The 19,415-nt window shown below is 42.8% G+C and overlaps 2 protein-coding genes across 14 annotated transcripts in view; both read right to left on the bottom strand.

Annotated features, from left to right (window-relative positions):
* Nucleotides 1–160: 160 nt before the first annotated feature.
* mki67 (marker of proliferation Ki-67) lies at nt 161–11,673 on the bottom strand. 10 transcript variants are annotated; one of them, XM_034859912.1, is made up of 18 exons: nt 11,477–11,673; nt 10,793–10,895; nt 10,313–10,394; nt 9,831–9,946; nt 9,088–9,157; nt 8,892–8,967; nt 7,982–8,626; nt 7,638–7,864; nt 7,130–7,544; nt 6,126–6,241; nt 5,745–5,922; nt 5,498–5,641; nt 4,433–5,346; nt 4,151–4,196; nt 3,688–3,690; nt 3,281–3,607; nt 2,591–3,160; nt 161–2,209 (listed from the first exon to the last, which is right to left on the bottom strand). In XM_034859912.1, the coding sequence occupies exons 2-18, from the start codon at nt 10,879–10,881 to the stop codon at nt 393–395; spliced, it is 5,835 nt and encodes a 1,944-aa protein (XP_034715803.1). In that variant the 5' UTR covers nt 10,882–10,895; nt 11,477–11,673; the 3' UTR covers nt 161–392. The 10 variants fall into 10 exon arrangements, with proteins under 10 accessions (XP_034715803.1, XP_034715804.1, XP_034715802.1 ...); XM_034859913.1 differs by having other exon boundaries at nt 2,591–3,254; nt 3,453–3,607; XM_034859911.1 differs by having other exon boundaries at nt 2,591–3,607; nt 4,433–5,014; nt 5,129–5,346.
* Nucleotides 11,674–13,076: 1,403 nt separating this feature from the next.
* Nucleotides 13,077–19,415, bottom strand: part of raraa (retinoic acid receptor, alpha a) — a 137,301-nt gene continuing 130,962 nt past the window's right edge. For 3 of the 4 annotated variants that reach the window (XM_034859938.1, XM_034859936.1, XM_034859940.1), the window contains 5 exons: nt 16,783–16,946; nt 16,491–16,667; nt 16,170–16,374; nt 15,769–15,927; nt 13,077–15,562 (listed from right to left, as the gene is read on the bottom strand). In XM_034859938.1, the coding sequence (XP_034715829.1) occupies nt 15,366–15,562; nt 15,769–15,927; nt 16,170–16,374; nt 16,491–16,667; nt 16,783–16,946 (902 nt within the window). In that variant the 3' untranslated portion in view covers nt 13,077–15,365. The remainder of the gene's footprint in view (nt 15,563–15,768; nt 15,928–16,169; nt 16,375–16,490; nt 16,668–16,782; nt 16,947–19,415) is intronic. The other variant, XM_034859937.1, reaches the window with a different exon arrangement.

Below are 19,415 nucleotides of genomic sequence, written 5' to 3'. Positions count from 1 at the left end.
TCTCATCTTTCAGAACTTTATGTAACTGTCAAAACACGACTGATGGAGGCCAGTCACCCGAGCAGTAGACTACCTGTATGCTTTTAACCCCACCTGTGAACGAACAGAACACCAGAGAACGTTTGGACGTAAAGAAAAATTCAGACCAATTCTTTGTCCATTGTACTAAAAGATTTAATCACTTTTTTCACCATACAAATTTGCAAAAAACATCAATGAACAACATACACCTTGTAACAAAACTGGTTAAACAATTCCCTGCTGTATTGAATAAACAAAAAACAGTGCTTAATTTTCAGTTTATAAAACTACTTTCTAAAATGTAATACGATCTAAGAACAATGACAATTACAAAAAGAGAAAAATGTGATTAAGAATATATACAAATGCTTTTATTTCTTAGCGATTCTCCCTCTTCGGGTTTTCGGCAGTGTCTCGGCCTCAACACTTTGCACCTCGCGCGCGGACGCCGCTTCATCAGAGGTGACATCGGCGACCTTTGCCCCTCGCCTGGCTCTCTTGACGGGCTGAGCTTCAACGTTGTCTGAGAGATCCTTCTCTTCAGCTTCGTTACCTTCCTTGGACACATTTTTGCTTTCAGTGTGGACTTGGACCGCAAGTTTTGGTTTCCTACCTCGAGCTGCCTTTACAGGTGTTACTTTTGAAATGTCAAAGACTTCCAGATCTGCTTTCCACCTCACGGATCTTTTGGCCATTTGGGTGTCTTCCACAAAAGCATTGCTCGAATCTTCAGCGGGTTTCGGCTGCTCTCCGGTCGCCGTGGCATTGTCGGCGGTGGGCTTTGCTGCTGCCCGTCTCCCTCTTTTGGCTGGCTCTACTGAAGTTGGCGCAGGCTCTGTGGATTCTGCATTGGGCTCCTCAAGGGGAAGAGCTGCACCTCGACGGGCTCTCTTGGCTGGAATGGCTTGCAAAACCTCCTTTTTTACAGACGTTTTCACCCCCCTTGACCTGCTTGGTTTAGTGACTGGAGTGTCTGGCTCAGCAATGTTCTTCTTTTCAGCCTCTAGCTCATGGTCAGGTTGTTCCTCTTGTACCACAGCAGTGACTCCAGCCTCTTCAGTTACTAGTTTTCCTCTCCTACCCCTTTTGAGTTTGTCTGTGGAGCTGACGGCAGTGACCTCTTGGACCTCAGTGGACTCCACAGGGGTTTCAAGCTCAGGGTCTTGTTTGGCTTTCCGTCCTCCTCGCCTGGGTTTTGCAGCCACTGTGGTCTGTTCATCCGTCTTCACTTCAGTCTTCTCTGGAATAACCATTTCCTTGGCTTGGACTTCTCTCGGTCTTACGTCTTGCTCTGCCTTCCTGGTTCTCATCAGTTTTTTAGCCGGCTCCAGGGATGTAGCAGTCTCAGCGGAAGCAGACTCTAGCTTTTCTTCTTCCTGTTTAGCATTTCTTCCCCTCCTCGCCCTGACTGGAAGCTGAGATTGCTGCTCGGTCTCCACAGCAACAACTGTGTCCTCCATCACCTCATTCCGGTCAACAGCATCAGGCTTGGTCTGTCTCCCTCTTGTGGTTTTTCCAAGAGAAGGGATGGACTTTTGAGGTTGTGCATCGGCTGTATGAGACTCATTAACCATAACTTCATTTTTCTCTGGCTCCGGCTGAGGTGGCTCAACGGGAGTTGGTTTAGTTTTTCTCCCTCTAACAGGCTTCAGGACAGCTTCCTCTGCAGGGGGGGCAGCATCATTTTCTTTTATTAGAGTCTGGTCACTCACATCTTCAGTGGAAATCTCAGTCACCAGTGTTTTTTCCACAACTTTCTCTGGTCCCATCTCAGGTTGCTCATCGGAGGCGGTTTTGGCATTTCTTCCTCTTTTAGGCTTAAGGACAACTTTGGGAGGCAGGGACGTACTTTCCTCCATTGTGGGCTCAACATCGCCGACTTCTTGAGACTTTGCATTTCTGCCTCTGGTTTGTTTCACAGCAGGTGGGGCTGCAGCTTCAGTTTTCTTCCCTCTTCTTCCTCTGACTGGAGCAGGGACGACAGGATCTTCAGACGGTTCTGCTGCCTCTCGTTTATCCTCAGCTGTTTTTGCCCTTCTGCCTCGAACTGATTTCTTCTCATGCTCCGCTTCGGTGGCAGTTGGGTCTAATTCGGTGACTTTGCCAGTAGCAGTCTCCATTGTGGGTTCTTCTTGATTTTCATCACTTTCACTGAGGACCAGCTCACTGCAGACATCATTTGCATCTGCTTAGGAGAATGCAAAACAAAAATGTTAGGTTTCATTTGCAGTTGTTGAAATACTAAATAACTGGTCAGTTAAACACCGTACATGAGCCAGTTTTATGTCATAACTAATAAAAATCTATTACACAGGCCATGCATCAATGTTGTGAAACTCTGAGTTGCTTAAAGCGCAGAGCAAGCGGTCAACACTCGTTTGTTTAGAGCTAAATCAAAAAGATCTTACTTTGGTTAACAGGGCATGCACAATTTTTAAACTACTAGCTATGGAAATCATTAAACTCCCTACATTTTACAAGTAATTCATGGGGTTTAGAAATAGCTTTATCTGATGCTGTTTAAGCCAACATCATGAAAGCAGTAACACAAATAAGGAAGATGACATACCTTCAGCCACGTCAACTTGGGGAACACGGTCACAGTGAGTAAAAGGCACATCTTCCTGCTCTGGCACTGGTTGTTCAGCCTGTTTAGGTTTTCTCCCTCGCTTGGGCTTCAACACAGCCTTCTCCAAGGGGGTTGCACTGTCATGTGCTTCTTGGTCAACATCAACAGGTGGATTCTGTTCAATTTCAGGGACAACCTCTTGGACCAGCCCAGGTTGCTCATCGGAGGCGGTTTTGGCATTTCTTCCTCTTTTAGGCTTAAGGACAACTTTGGGAGGCAGGGACGTACTTTCCTCCATTGTGGGCTCAACACCGCCGCCTTCTTGAGACTTTGCATTTCTGCCTCTAGTTTGTCTCACAGCAGGTGGGGCTGCAGCTTCAGTTTTCTTCCCTCTTCTTCCTCTGACTGGAGCAGGGACGACAGGATCTTCAGACGGTTCTGCTGCCTCTTGTTTATCCTCAGCTGTTTTTGCCCTTCTGCCTCGAACTGATTTCTTCTCATGCTCCGCTTCGGTGGCAGTTGTGTCCATTATTTCGGTGACTTTCCCAGTAGCAGTCTCCACTGTGGGTTCTTCAGATAGAGTCTCATCTACCGCATCCACTGTGGGTTGTTCAGATATATTCTCATCTGCTGCATCTACTGTGGGTTGTTCTTCAGGTACAATCTCATCTACCATGTCTACTGCGGGTTGTTCTTCAGATGTATTCTCATCTACCGCGTCCACTGTGGGTTGTTCTTCAGTTGTATTCTCATCTACTGCAGGTTGTTCTCCAGATGCATTCCCATCTACTGCGTCCACTGTGGGTTGTTCTCCAGATGCATTCTCATCTGCTGCGTCCACTGCGGGTTGTTCTCCAGAGGCATTCTCATCTGCTGCGTCCACTGTGGGTTCTTCCACAGATATATCCTCATCTACAGATGCTTGAGAGATTGTTTCCACGGCACCTAATGATTCATTGTGTCCACTTGGCACCTCCTCCATGTGGTCATCAACAACAACTTCATTTGCATCCGCTTCTGAAAAAACAGAATATATATAATGGAAAAATATCTGCAACAGTTTACATGCTTTGACAATAGGATTCCACAGCATGTACCTTCTGTGCAATGTTCATTCAGACAGTGTCCTCAATAATTCAGGTTAGAGGAGGAAGTAACAAACAGATTCATATGCCATTTGAAAAGCTGTGATCAGAAGGTGTAAATATTCAATGAAAATCAAATGCTTTCATGTCTACTAGCGGTGGGAATCTCTCGATTCGATTCAGAGGCCCCCGATTTAATTCTGATCCAATTATTAATGCAACCATTTATGTAATTCCCATGCGTGACTTAAAAATACATGACTTTAGATTTTGACATACCGTATTTGTCAACTTTTAATGAAATGTTTTATTTTGTAGTCATCCATGTTTAAGCTTTAAACATGCTTGTGCAAGTCACCTCACAGTATTCTTCCATGACAGAGGTTCAGTCATGTTTAAAGGAGGAGAATTGGCTTCTTAGAACGTACACACACACACACACACTTTTTCTTTCCTAATTTACATACAAACTAACCTTTTGCTACATCTTCATCACAATCTGGAGCCGTTTGACCCTCAACCTGTTAAAAAAATAAAACAATTTACACAATGAGCACGCACTTTGAAATAGAGCAAGTAAGCAGCACAGACATCTTGTGTTCAAATTAGTCAAATGTCATATTGTCAACAATTGACAGCTTGTCAGTACATGAAACTCAAGTTTAAGCTTTTGACCAAAATCCCTTTTTCATATTAAATGAATAACAATCAGTTGTTAATATTTGCAACCCTTTTTGTGCATTGTTTTGATTATTACCTCATTTGTCTCAAGTTGTCCTGTGGGTTCAGCCAGTGCCTCCTCCGTAAACTCCTGAAGTCCCCCAAAGTCTTCCTCTGGTGCACCACGACTCTGCCTCTTGATACCAAAGGTCTCAACAGGTTTGGCCGTTTCTTTGGGAGGTACCAATGGGGAGCTTTTTACTTCTGGAGTGTTCACGTCTGTCATTTCAGTTAGGTCTTCAGATTCTTGCATGTCTGCTAGCGTCTCCACCGTTTGCTCATCACTAGCTTCTAGAGCTTTGGGAGTTTGCAGCAGTTTTCCTTGAACATCTTCAAGAGGTTCAGCCTCCTGTTGAGTGGTCTTACAAATCCTCTTAACCCCGCTGAGACACTGTTGTTCAGGCTTCTGCTTGGGAGTTGTCAGAAGTTCCACTTTGATGTCCTCTACAGGCTCAGGTTCCTGTCTTGGGGTGGTCATCATCCTCTTGACCCCAGTGAGACACTCTTGTTGTTCGGGTTTCTGCTTAGGGGTCTTCAAAATCCTCCCTCTGATGTCCTCAACAGGCTCGGCTTTCTGTCTTGGGGTCTTCATGATCCTCTTGACTCCGGTGAGACACTCCTGTTGTTCGGGTCTCTGCTTAGGGGTCTTCAAAATCTTCCCTCTCAAGTCCTCAACAGGCTCGGCCTTCTGTCTTGGCGTCTTCATGATCCTCTTTACTCCGGTGAGACACTCTGGCAAATCTGGCTTCTGTTTGAGAGGTGTTACAGAAGTAGTCTTCAAAACTACACACTGCTGTTCGCTGCAATCGTCAGAGTGAGTCTCTAAGGCAGGGGTGTCACTGACAATGCTAGATTCATGGTCATCATCAAGGAGACGTTGGACTGCTTCAGTGTTGTAACTTCTGACTTTTACAGTAGATGAAAAACTCAGTGGAGACACAATCATTTCACCTGTGAAAACAAGTAATGTTTTGAAACATTTACTTACATAACAGGTCCAAAAATCCTCATTCTTAGCGATTAGGCAAACTATAAAGGTCATGCTTTGGTTGTTTCCTAACAAACAGTAACCCACCCACAATACCCCACCCACACACTTTACCTGACTCCTCCGGTGTGTTCAACACTGATGGTTCTACCACAGATGTTGCTAGACCTCCCACTGGTGTCTTTGTGGCATCGTTCTCATCAATTACTGATCTCCTCTTCCTATCTATTACAGGGGTCTTTAACATTTCCGAAATTCCTGAAAATACAACACACAATACAAGCATGTAAATATTTAGGTCCAAACTGCATTCCCCAAAAACAAATGTGCCAATTTGTTGGGACAGAAAAGGGGTAATTACCACTCAAGTCCTCATCCATTTTCATGTTCTTTTTTAGGAGTGCGATATTGGTGACCAGTCTTGGCGCAGCACCAGTTGGATATATAACCTTTTGTTTGTGAGCTCTGCCCACAACAATGGTAACAGGTGAGTCTGCATGTCCAGTGCTGACATGGTCTTTGAGTTTTCTTGCAGGGGTCTGTAAAGTAGAATATATTTTTTCCTCAAATATGTCAATATGTATATGAAAAAATGTGCATTTACAAATGTATTTAAATGACCCTTTAATAAAAACAGACCTTGAACAAAATAAAAAACTTAAGGTAAGGTGATTGCAAGATTAAAAATCAGTACATACAATGACGTATAGAACCCGGCAATCGTTAAAATATCTTACTTTACCTGTGGTTTAGACACAATCTTCTTTGTTGCCTTTTTGGTGACCGTCTTTTTAGCTGGAACAGCGACTTGAGGCTTAGTTGGCCCAAATCTCACAATGTCTGCCCAAGAATTTTTGACTGTAGTGAGACAAAAAAAAATAAAAATAAAAACAAAAACAAGCAAGGACACAAGCAAACTCCTGAGTATCAAAAACAGAACTTATTCTGAATTATATGATAACCAAATGTTTAATATCATTGGTGTGTGTGCGTGCGCATGAAAATCTTTAGTGTAAGTGCTCATATTCTGCTAATTTTCAGGTTGATAACTGTATTTAGAGGTTGTACCAGAATAGGTTTAATAAAAAAAACAAAAAAAAACACAAAAACATTTTTTGTTGTACTGCACATTGTTGCAGCTCTTCTTTTCACCATGTGTGTTGAGCTCTTTGTTTTATTTACAGAACGAGGCAACTCACAGGCTTCGCTAGAACTGAAATTTTCCCCTTACTTATAATACTTTTGCCATTTGAATTTTTTTTTTAAATTCAGAACACAAGATTGAGTTTAGCTGCAAAACTTGATGTGGTAAATAATCGTTTGATTAATCTGTTTTTGTGATTGTTAGGAGCCAAAAATCACAGCCACAATTAAACCTTTGATCAATTGCATAACCCTAGTATGAGGGCGTGCCACGCTAGCAGCTAGGTGAGCATTATAACGTGTTACAAAGTGACGCATGTCACTGCTGGACTACAGTGGAGCTGTTTGGAGCAGTTTTGTGAACAGTGTTTTCTGGTGGAGATGGTAAGTCTCTTTGGGGTGGACTTTGGGCTTTTTCACTTTGCACGTACACAAAAAGATATATAAACAATAAAACAAAAAGGGAAAACGCCAAAAGGTATCATATGAGCACTTTACTAAATAGTTGAATGGCTTTAAGCTTTGCACGTACTTGTGATTAATTCCAAACAAAGACAAGATTTCTAACATAAGATATACAATACATTTCAGGGTCTAACGTACCTTTCAGAGATGCCCGTGAAATGCCACTTCTTCTGCGCATTGCTTTTACAGCACTCTTTGAGGTACTTGGAGTCTCCCGGGACATGCTCTTTCTCCTCAGGGGTATTTTAGGAGTTGCAGTGACTAAAGGCACCTGATCAGTTACAGCATCATCTGCAATGGGAGATGGTGTGCTGATGTGTGACACAGAGAAGCGCCCTTTTATTAATGGGGTCTGGACTCCTGGTGATACACTAACAATGGGAGACCTTCCTCTGGCAGGCGAAGGACTCTTAGATTTTGGTGACCTTCTTGCAGGAGGCGCAGCTTTGGGAGAGGGGGTCCTGGGTTTTGGTGACTTCTTTGATGACTTAGGTGACGGGGTCCTCATTTTTGCAGCCACATTAGGGCTATCTGGATGCTCTTCTTTGAACTCCTATAGAAAAAAAGATCCATGACAACATGAGGGACAATAATTATTAATGTTAGGTCACATTACCCGAGTCATTATCCTTCACTTCGGTCTTACCTGTCGCAAACCAATGGCTGACGCTCGTCTGAGGAGTGACTGCTTGGGTCTAGAGACACACAAGCTTCTCCGTGGAGTGGCCCCCTTGCATAATGGAGAGTCAGGAGGCAGACGTTTGTCAAACAACTCAGGACACAGGTATCCTCCAAAGGAAACCCGTTTCCTTTTCATTTGTGGTGTGGGAGAGTCGGCCAGCACCTCTCCATATTTGCGTTTTTTGGACGCCTCTTGAAATGTAAACATGATTGTACGTCAGTAACAACCAAACACAGGGCAACATAACACACGTGAACACTGCTAACAAAAACAAAAGAGACACAATATAGTATTGCAACATGTATTACCTTTCCCAGAATTCCTTGGCGATGACCTTCTAAGACCATCCGTTTTGGTGGGAGTCACTGCTGGATCTTGCTCCTCAGTCACGGCAGGTTCGGCCTCCTTGCTTCTCCGTCTCACGGGGGATTTGGGCTCCACCTCACATGCACTGAACCTCTGGGGGGGTGTACGGCTTCGCTTCTCGGGTGAAGTTGCTTCAGAGTTGGCAACATTTTCAGCTTCCCCAACTTCAGGTCTGGCCACCTCAGCAGAAGGAACCTGGAAGGACCTCCTCTGCTTCTTAACAGACTTGGGGGTTCCGTTAGTTACATTTTCGGCCTCCCCCGTAGTTTTGTCAGCTACAGGGGAAACTTTAACTTCATCCTTCTTTGGAGTGATCTTCTCTTCTGATGAAAGGACAGGTTTTCCATCATTTTTCCTCACTGAACCAGGTTTTGGAGTGCAAAACCTTGAGGTAGGTGTTTGAAGCACACTGGCAGAAGATACCCGAGGGGTCTTGACATCCAGAGATTTTTTGATCATTTGATACAGATCGCTGAAGGGGGAGCTGGTCTTGCTTTGGCTATCGACCTCCTTAGTTTCCATCTCCACAGTTTTCTCCAGGGGTCGCTGGATGTTGTCATTGTTAGTTCCATCTTTCAGATGAGGGTCTAAAAATGAACAAAAACAAAACAAAATTTGCCATTAAAAGGCCTGTACAATTCATAGCATAGATGAAAACAAGTGTAAGACTGGAGACTGGAGGAAAACTAGACACTGAATCCCTTTCAACGGAAGAGATAGAGTGAGGCTGCAAAAATATTGTTTACTGATCTGTGAGATTCATAGAACTAGAAATAAAGCAGATATGAAATGAATGAATGATAGCAATGTCAAATTGCTAATTCCAAATAACCAGTAATCACACAAACTCACCGGTGGTAACTTCAGAGATCCTTTTTTCTCCTGTTTCGGTGGTGACAGTGGCCCCCACTTGCTGATCTTGAAGAACCTAAACACAAAACTTGAATTAAAACATTTGTAAGACAATCAAATTCATAAGTAGTGTAGGTAAACTCATGACATTGGGAAGGCTGCAATGCGCAAGGGATAAAACAAATGAGGAAGTTACTTTGAGGGTTTCAGATTTGCCTCCTTTGGAAGACCTCTTCTTTGGAGTTGGTGGTGGAGGGTACTCAAACCTGAATTGACAAAATGAAAGTAAGACCTTATTTACATCTGTCATTAAAATAGTAATGAAAAAATCTCAATTGAATCTGTTATGTGTGCTCTTTAAATGCATTATGCCTGTACTAGAGTAGTAGTAGTAATGTCCCATTTAATATGCTTTAAAGCACAGGTAAATATGAGAAGCGAGACCCTTAAAAGGGATACTTCATTGATTAGCATTAAGCTTTGTATCAGTAGAAACCGGTAGTATTTTCAAATGATTGCGCTTCCCATGTCCCCCTGAGACGAGGAATATCTGTATTGTGTGTGCGGGAAAAAAATTATGCGGAAATTGTCTGAGGCTTTTTTGCCTATCAGCTGGCGACTGCAAGCCAGTTAAGATTCGGTGTCTTTCATCCACATAAGCCAAAAACACATTTTCTGGCTTTTCTCTGCCTAGAAGGCCCCCCATTTAAAAAGAAAAACTTCCAATTTCTACTACACAATTGACCCAATTTAAAGATAAATATTCATCTTTCCAACAGTGAAATATCCCTTTAATAAAACCAAACATGACAGAAACCTTTGGGTGACATCAAGGAGTCTATTTCCATATTTTGTACAGTCTAAGGTCAAAAGTGATGAATCCCTGGTGATTGTGGAGGTCAAAAGTCTGAGGCAACAAAGCGTTGCCTTCATACTCACCTAAAAGAACGGTCAATAACAGTTATCACATCTCCATGCTTCAAACGCTCAGACTGATGCAGAGCCTCTCCGTTCAAACAAGTTGGAGTCACTGAGCTCAAATTTGTCAAAATGACCTGGTGAGGAAAAAAAATAAACATAATCAAAAGAAGCTCAAAGTAGAAAACCTGTGTCAGCTAGGCTTTCTTTATCATGGACAAGAATCCCAGTTAATCCACAATGACACTTAAGAATCTACACTGTCTGGTGCTACTTGTACACGTTATCAGTGATGAACCAAAGGTCAACAGGTGTTTTAGGCCTTTTATTAACAGACCCCCTCACTCAGGTGACCAATCCCGTGCCTTCGTCCATGGCGTGTATTGATCAAAACATTAATACATAATGTGACCATTTGATAACAATTCCTTGTTACCAGATATTCATTAAGTTAAACCACAGACAAGTTAATGTTCTCACGTTTTAAAAAGTTTGGCTGTTACCTCTTTATTTTCATTCAAGTCAATTTTGCAATGCTCCTTGGAGACTTGAGGGAGCTGAATACGAATATCGCAGTCAGTCCTCCTGTTAAGACCACAAAGAAACAAAATGAGTCAAAAGAGACACGTTAGTTGGACTATATCTAGGTTTACATTTAAGTGACGTTTGTAAGTAGCAATGAAATGTCACATGGTCTAAAAGTAAAGTGAACTGAAGGTTTAATATGCAAAAACAACAGTCAATTGGACTGAGCAGACAAGCATTGGTAGGATTCTGACGTCACAAGCAGATGGCCCGCCCCCAGAGTTTGTTTTACAGCACATCTGGCCAACTGAACACGAACTCCACTAACATGTGCTTTCTGTCGTAGTAAATGTTTTAAGATAACTAAAATCACGACCAGAAAAGAAAGATTCAAACGGAAATCTGAACACATGGCATGACAAACATTAAATCCACCGAATGAATTTTAAAGAGCTCACCTTCCAATTAGGCATGTTGAAATAAGAGGAAACTCAGTCCCGTCGCCTCCACTCCTCTTAATCACGACTATTTTCCCGTGCAATGGCATTTTCGTAACTTTACCTGAGAACATGAGCAAACAGTGTCAAAATTGCAGAGCGCTAAGTAGCTAGCTAAATAAGCCACGTCAAGTTGGGTTAGTTAGGTAAACAAAGCAATTTAATATTAAAAAGAAGCCTTCTGGAAACATGCTCCAAACGGAAGGCAAAATGTCTGCGAAAAAAAAAACCGTAACGTTCATTTCTATGCTTAACGATATAACAAATCGACAACAGCTAACGTTAATTATGTGCTTTTGGCCGACTTTGTGTTTATTTACATTAGGTAATGTAGATAAACCAACGTGAGGCTATCGTTGCAAATCAGCAGGTCGTTGTTAATGTAACGCTATTTTAAAATACACTGACAATGATGTAAAACCCCACGTGCAACGTCGCCACGATGGTGACAATATAAGCTTGTCAGAATGGATGGTTAGAATTAAGAAGATGCATAGACATTAGCAATTAAAACTACTAAACAATATAGCTACGTTTCTAAAACCCAAGATAACGTTAATTAACGTTATGCCGCTTAAGACTGAACGACCCACAGATTGAAACATTTGTAACGTTAAGCGTTGTAACGTTGGTCTAAACAGTTACCTGGAAGTCCGCTCAAAGACACGTCAACTTCTGGAAATCCATAAACATCGACCGGGATGTGGTAAAGAGAATTTTTCCTATAATATCATAGACCTAACGTACGATTCATGTCCTAACCTACAATGTATATTGACGAACGGCTAACGTATGCTACCTTGTTCAGCAGTAACATGACGTCTCTCGCCGCTTACAGATAGTTGTCGTTGTATCACTCCGCCACATGTACACAGTAACCTTAAAAATACTAGTGACTGTTTGTGTTGTTAACTGACGTTTTGGGGCACAATTTATGTATGTTTGTTCGTAACTACGTTTTGAACTTCAATTTCGATCCCGGCCATAATTTACCTTGCATTTATATGAAAGGGACTATTTTGTTTACGAATTTGGCGGAACAATGTCACTTCAGTTAGTGTGAATCTGATTTGAAAATGTTTGAAATTCCGCGCGAAGGATTGTGATTGGTTGAAACGTCACAGCTCGTAAAGAAGGCGGGGCATAATAATATAGTTTTTTTCGAATTCTTAAGATAATATCTTTATTGGTAACTATATATTCTTATATCATGAATGTTGCAACAAACTGTTTAGATCCCCAATTGCAAAGGAATGTTCTACTCTACCTGTTAAAATGAATGTTATATTTAATACGTTTTCAAAGGTGGAAGCAATCCAAGTTAGAACTAAATATTTGTCTCTTCCCCGTTACCAAAAATGAATAAAGTTCATTTCAAAACAATTAGACTAACGATAGTTATCCATGCAATGAATTCTTAACAGTGAGGTTTAATTTATAGAGTAAAAAATCTACATTTTGTCATGTAGATTAAAGATTAAAGACCCCCCCCCCCTCTTTTTTGATTTTAGTTTATATATAAGTGTCATGTGTTTCTAGACAGTGGTTGTTAGGTGTGCCAACTAGTTGGAAGCAATCAATTTAAGGCCTAAAGTTAGGCACAGACTTGTCTGTCTGTATCTTCGAGTTGACACCAACTCCAACAGGGAGAACAAAATCTTCCCTAAACTTATAGACTGCATTCAAATATTGCATTAAATAATAACAATAATATTCTGTGCACTGTATAGAGCTATTCCTCAGACTATAATCCAATCTAAACTTGGTTTGGTTTTTGGCAGAGTTTCCCATTTCCGTTTTTCCACATTCTATTCTATGCTTGTTAAGTCTGTGTAAATTTAGCGCAAATGGCAATTACAGGATAATGGAAATTGATAAAACATAGAGTCAGAAAGTCAGCAAAGTAACATTGTTATGTCTTTTATACAGCAATATATCCAAAGTGGAACATTAGCCACCCCAAACTACTGGTTGAACTGGACTGAGACTGGAAGTAAGGCTGTATCTGCAAAACGGTATTGATTTGAGCATTAGTGTATAATTAAACTTTAATTGTGATTAAATTCTCTGCCTGGTTTTTATCCAGGGGGTGAAAGCAAATGAGAATATTAAGAGTGACCCGTTAACCCTTGTTTTTTTCTGTGTGTATGATGCTTAAAAACCTACGGAGGACACCCAGCTGTAGCAGAGAATGAAAAGAATGACACACGTGAACAACACAAACACATTTAATATTAAATGTTGTTTTTATTTTTGTATCTTTTTTTTTGTTTTGTTTTTTTTCCAAAGTCACTTGATAATCTTGACAAAATTGCAACATATTCCATATTTCTCAAACTGACGGTGTGTCTGTTGCTATTCCAGATTAGCTGTGGAGGGAAAAGTTGTGCGCTGTTCTGGACAGGTGAAGTCCTAAATGTTGAAAGCAGCTTTGACCGTTCAAATAAAAAGAACATGAACGACTCGGAGAGACTCCACACTGGCATCCTATGTCGGAACGTTGCGGGGTCAGGGTCAGTGTCTCTCTGCACAAGTCCTGGTCTGCCAGGCTGAACAAAGTTGAGTGACTGAAGAGAGATTCAGGGGCTCAGTAGCAGAAGTGTATGTGTGCATCTGTGATAGGAGGGTTAGGGGGTGCAGCACAGAACATAGAACAGGCCAAGCACACAAAATGATTCCTTCCTGAGACATTGGCGTGTGTACAGTAACAACGGTCTAGATGAAAAGTGTGTGTTAACGGTGAAGGCGTTTTGGCGAAAAGTGAGTCACAGGGTGCGAGGTTGCTCTGGGTCCGGCAAAAAGTCACACACTCTTTTTTTAGGTTGCCAGGGGGGAGATTCTGTGAGAGACATCACATTTGGGACCTTCACTCGACTGACAACTGACATAGCAGAGGTATCACTACAATCTCGTCTTTTCCCATCCACTACAGATTAGTGATCCATTCAGCGACAACTGAGAATCACTTGTGTTTTAATACAGTGTGTATGTACACCATTCTTCACATTTTAACCCTCTTTGAAGCTGAGCTTGGCTCACTTGAACCTGGCGGGCTACAAGTGGCATCTGGCTTACCATTTTCAGAAAACATCATCTCTTTCTGCTACATGGCCCAAAAAAAAGCTATGCCCCGACTGGAGTGCTACTTTGTCATTCTACTGTATGTAAAACATTTTTTTAAAGTGAAGGGGGGTGGGGGGGGTTTGAACTTGTCTGTGAAAACCACATTCTGAACAGCCAGTGATTGGTTAAGGATCTGTCCAGTATTTAGTAGGACACAAAACATGAAAGAACTTCCTTCAGTTAAATGTGCTCAAACTGTGTTTTCTTGCATCACAAACCTATAAACAAAACAGATAAAAGGTATTCTTAAAAAAAAAAAAAAAAAAATCAGGTGAAGCCTAAAACTCTTCATAGTTTTAAAGAAATGAATACAGCTTATATACACAAACTTAAAGGCTACTTAAAATACACCTTAATAATGAATCTTCATTAATTTGATTTCTTGAAAGGACCTGTGACCATATCATACAACCACGTTCATACAATCATTTTTTTCCATATTTTTGGAAGCAAAAAAATAAAGAAAAAAGGAAAACAAAACCAACCTGGAATAGTAGGTGTATTCATTACGAATTGTTTTCTGTGCACGTTTGTGTGTGTGTGTGTGTGTATGTGTGTGTGTGTGTGCATGTGTTGTTGTGTGTTTGCATGTGTAGACTGGAGATAAATTTCAACATCTTTTGTTAATTAGAATAATGTACAAATGTGATACAACTGAAAGGTCTCTCTCAATGCTCTCGATGGGTATGAAAACATTCAAACAGTGAGGGAGTACAACAATTTCTAATCTCAGAAAACATGTCCTCATTTCAACCCGCCATTCTGTTCTGGACATGTCAATTACAATAGTTCCTTAACTTTTTCTATATATATTTATATATCTTTTGTACGAAATCTGTTTTTTGAAGTTGGAAAAAGAGAAAAGACCCAGAGTCTTTGAGGAGGGGGGGGGGGTCTTTTGACAAGTCCCAAGCTTGCAGTCTGCCTCAGAGTACAACAAAAAAGTGTCTGGTGTTTGTCAAGTCAGTCTTTATGCACTGTCCTTGATCATATATTTGTCCCACGGTGACCCGCCCACTCTCGGTTCCGTTCAAAACTGGTCGCCCACTGCATCCAGATTGGTTTCCATTAGTCTTTAGGAGAAAGGTGGAAAGGGGAGGAGCAGCAGTGGAGGGAGGCGGAGGAGGAGTCATCAGCAGTGTTTACAGTGTGTTCTCTCAGAGGCATCCTGTTGCCCCGGCCTGCCCCGGCCGTACCTCCCCTCACGTCAGGACGGTGCTCCGGAGCGAGGGGAAAGCAGATCAGGCGGTGGGGATTTGTGTCGTAGCAGAGAAGGAGGTTGGCTCTGCCAGTCTCCTGTGTTCAGCATTCAGGGTCAAGGCCCCCCCTCCCCCTTCGCCCCTCCTCTTTAGAGCGTTGAGGGAGGAGACAGAGAGCATCGTGTGGATAATAAAAAGGTGGGCCGTTGCTACTACGGCGATTGTGTGGCTGGACTGCTTTGGGCAGAGCTAGGGGACAGACTGGGGCTGCAGCTGCCTGGGGGGGCACCACTGGGCCGGCCGCCGGCGGCTCCGCTTTCCAGACCTTCTGAGTTCTCCAGCATCTCCTGGATGAGAGGGGGCATGGAGCCGGGGATCTCCATCTTAAGGGTGATGACACGCTCAGCTCCTGCAGGAAAGGTTGGAGAAATGTAAGCTACAAAAGAACTTACTCCATCCATTTTAGACATTCTGTCATTCTTCAACACAATTTTATTAATATATAAAACTTGAGAAAAATAAGCAACACTAATGTAGAAAATAATGGAATAGTCATTTAATCAACTAATCTTTTTAGCTTTATTCACATATAAACACTTGTGACAAGTGACAGACCTTTAGCACTGATGCTTCTCAGATCAGTGATCTTCATCAGCATCTTGGGGAACATGTGTGGTTTGTGGGGCCTCCTCCGCCTTACATAAATCTTCAACGCCTCCAGGAGGGGCTCCTGCAAGACGTCCACCTTCTCCGCCTGTTCCAAGTCCTGACGATCTGTAGAGGAACACACAAAGTACAGAAAAAATAAGTCACTAATCTCCTCTTGTCATAGTCACAGTTAGCCACTAGGTGGTGCTCAAAGAAAGAGCACAGCTTAGCCGCCCTGCTGCTATTTCATCCAGAGACAATGGTGCCACTCAGTCTAGGACATAGCTTTATTAAATTGGTAAGACCATGTAACAGACTGCCAATTGGCAAAGAGAATGTTGAGTAAGTTGTGAAGAGACTTGCCATACCTCCACATAGCAAACAGATGGCGCTGAGCAGCCCTGTCTCTGCATCATCCATCTCTAGAGGAAGGAGCTGGTTGGCAAAGGCAAAAACCAGGTCGGTAAGGGGGCCGAAACCTGCATTGTGCATCTGGGTTCGGTTTAGCGTGAGTCCATCTGAGAAAGTCATGGTGTCTTGATCTGGTGTGTAGCGTGTACAGATCCGGAGTATCTGAGGACAGCAGAGTCAGAATGGGGCAACAGTTTAGACATTTTGAAATACTCCTATACTTATGAAAAATATCTGGGTTTTGTTCGGTGAAATAAAAATGATGGGTCATCGCTTACCAGGATGTCCAGACAGGCAGCTTTGAGCAGAGTGATCTGGTCGGCGATGGTGAGCGTTGTGAAGCCGGGCAGCTGCTTAGCAAACTCCACTGTCTTTATGATGCACTTGGTGGAGAGTTCACTGAACTTGTCCCACAGGTCTACGTCCAAGGATACACGTCGTTCTGAGCTGTTACTCTGGACAGAGGGGAAGAGGTGAGGAAAATGTTTAGATATTTCCAGATTCATTTTGTTACAATTGCAGCTGACAACGAACTAACAAAGGTGAAGACGGGGAGTCCATGGTACTGACCGTAGTGTATTTGCCCAGCTGGCAGAGAGAGGGGAACGTTTCCTGGTGTGCCTTGCGAACCCTGTCGATCATTCGTTCTGTGTCGGGACTCAGCACATAGCTCTCTGTGCACTCCTGCTTCTTGTTGTCATCCTTTTTCTTCTTGTTCCGGTCATTCCTCACTGCTACAGGGAGGAAGGGAGAGGGCCAGAGTGTAGGATTAATATATGTGACAGAGACCTTCGGCTTAAGTGACAAAGTTTAGCTCTTGAAAAGCTTAATTTCTAAAATTTCATTCATTTAAATAGAGAGGTTTATATCAGATAATTGTTTTGAAAATCTCTGCAGTAGGGCACCCTGATTGCTCAGTTGGTAGAGCGGGCACCCATGTATAGAGGTTTACTCCTTGATGCAGCGGGCCTGGGTTAGACTCCGACCTTTGGCCCTTTGCTGCATGTTATTCCCCTTCTCCCCCCTTTCACTTCGTCAGCTGTCATTAAAGGCCTAAAATGCCCAAAAAGTAATCTTGAAAATAAAATCACTGCAGTAAAAACCAAAATGATGTGGTCTTCATCATTCAATTAAATCTGAAAGTATTGCTGAAAAAAGGTACTGCAACATGCTAAACACTGCAGAGTCTGTATGTCCCACATACTAACTACCAAAAAGCAAACTGAGATCAAAGGCAAAGTCATCAGGAAGAAGGGAAGCTCTGTCTGAAGCAACAGCAATCGCAGCACTGCTTCTCTTCTCCTATGCTGCAAGATAAATGTTGTGAGACGGCTCCATCGGAGAAGGGCTATGGTAATGGAGGGAAGGGGCAAAAAAACTTGAAATAATCCAATGTGGTTTCCCTCTGGGCAATCTGGCTGAGAATAGTGTGCTCACCCCAAATGACAAAAAACACTAGGCGGGGTGTTTAGCATTGGAATCCCATTACAGGCTCCATCCATTTCTCCCGGCCCATCCAGACTGGGGTGCAGTTTAGCTCTGACTGTGTTGTGTGTGTGTGTGTGTGTTGAAGGTGGGGGTGGGATGGGTGAGACGGGGTGCAAGTTGATAAATAGTGGTGGGGGATGGAGCTATCCATAAGGCTGACAAATTGCCACAGCTTTCATTAGGGGTCCCGGCTAATCTAATAACATAATATGACAAATATCCTGCCTCTAATGGTTTTAAAAGGGCTCGGCTGCTGAGCCCATACCGGATAAAAACCTTCCAGCGTTCTCTATAGCTCTCACGTCTCTCTCTCTTGCTCTCTCTCTTTCTCTCTTGGTTATACAAAACACGATCTCTTTCCTCCTCTCATTTCATTCTCACCAACGCACACTATCTCCCCTTTACAAAATTGTATTTCTTGTGCATTAAATCATCTCACTCTCCTAAACTCATCTCTATCAGTTCTTGGATCTCCACCTCCCCTCAAGGTACCTGAATTCCCTCTAGTCGCTGACCTAAGATCAGCTTTTTCTTGTCTTAATCCTAACCTTGACCATTGAGGGTGAGAGCGCTCAGGCTGATGGGAGATCAGTGTCTGTGACAGAGGGGCACGGCCCAGAGCCAGGGAGGGATGCACTCCTCGGCGCTGCCGCTCATCCGTCAGCCCACAGACAGGCCTCCCTGCCTGGGAGAACATGAAGGGAAGGAGGAAGGAGGGGGCTGGAAGTCTGATGCTGTACTATGTTAGTGCTTAGCACTGCTAGTCACAACAAGAAATGAAGAAGACCCTGCTGTGCAGATAGGGCATGGTAACGCTGTATTTGCCAGCGTTTTATTGGTACTCATGTTGTAGTGTAGTCACCACAATACATGTGGATATGCAGCAGTAAAGTCTGACACAAATCCCGATTTATACAGAATGTTATGATGGGATCCTTGTGTGAACTACGTCAACAAAAACAAAGCAACAAAAACTGGATCACATTTACCTAATGAGCTAATTATGTCTTGGTTAGTGAAGGAAACCCCTCTTAAGCAACCCTCAGCTTTTGAGGCCAGTGACATAAAACTGTAGTAAGCTGCTGAATGTATCTGGGCCAGCCCCGCTTATGGCACTGATTGGGAATCTGCGCCCCGTTTGCCATGCGAGGAGGGCTGCAAAGCAGTCGATGTCCAATTAATTCACAAATAAAAGTGGGGCATCCCTAGCGTCCAGACATTACCCGCGCTGACAAATTGGCAGCACAATCATAAGCCGCACAACACAATTTAATGAAGTCATTAAAGAACTATTAGGCACGACTGACGATCAGTCATGGCGAATTGCCACATGCAATAACTTGGGGTGGGAGTACTGTAGCGGGGGAGCGAAAAGGGAAGAAATACTGTCTTGCTTTTATTGTGTGTGTGTGTGTGTGTGTGTGTGTGTGTGTGTGTGTGTGTGTGGACAAAAGTGTTCATGTGATGTTTGTGTGCGTGCTAACTTCCAGCGACGCATCTTTCAAAACGCATTATGAGAATATGAATGCTAATGGAGAAACTTGCATCCTGGATTGTTTGCTGTTACGAGTTCATTGCATAAAAATGATTTACAAAAGCCGGTGTTTAACGTGTACGGAATACTGTGACAGCCCACACACACACACACACACACACACACACACACACACACACACACACACACACACACACACACACACACACACACACACACA

Source organism: Etheostoma cragini, chromosome 21 (assembly GCF_013103735.1).
Source record: "Etheostoma cragini isolate CJK2018 chromosome 21, CSU_Ecrag_1.0, whole genome shotgun sequence".
In the NCBI taxonomy this organism is placed as follows: domain Eukaryota; kingdom Metazoa; phylum Chordata; class Actinopteri; order Perciformes; family Percidae; genus Etheostoma; species Etheostoma cragini.
The sequence above is the reverse complement of the archived record's forward strand: the minus strand, read 5'-3'. Positions and strand labels throughout refer to the sequence as shown.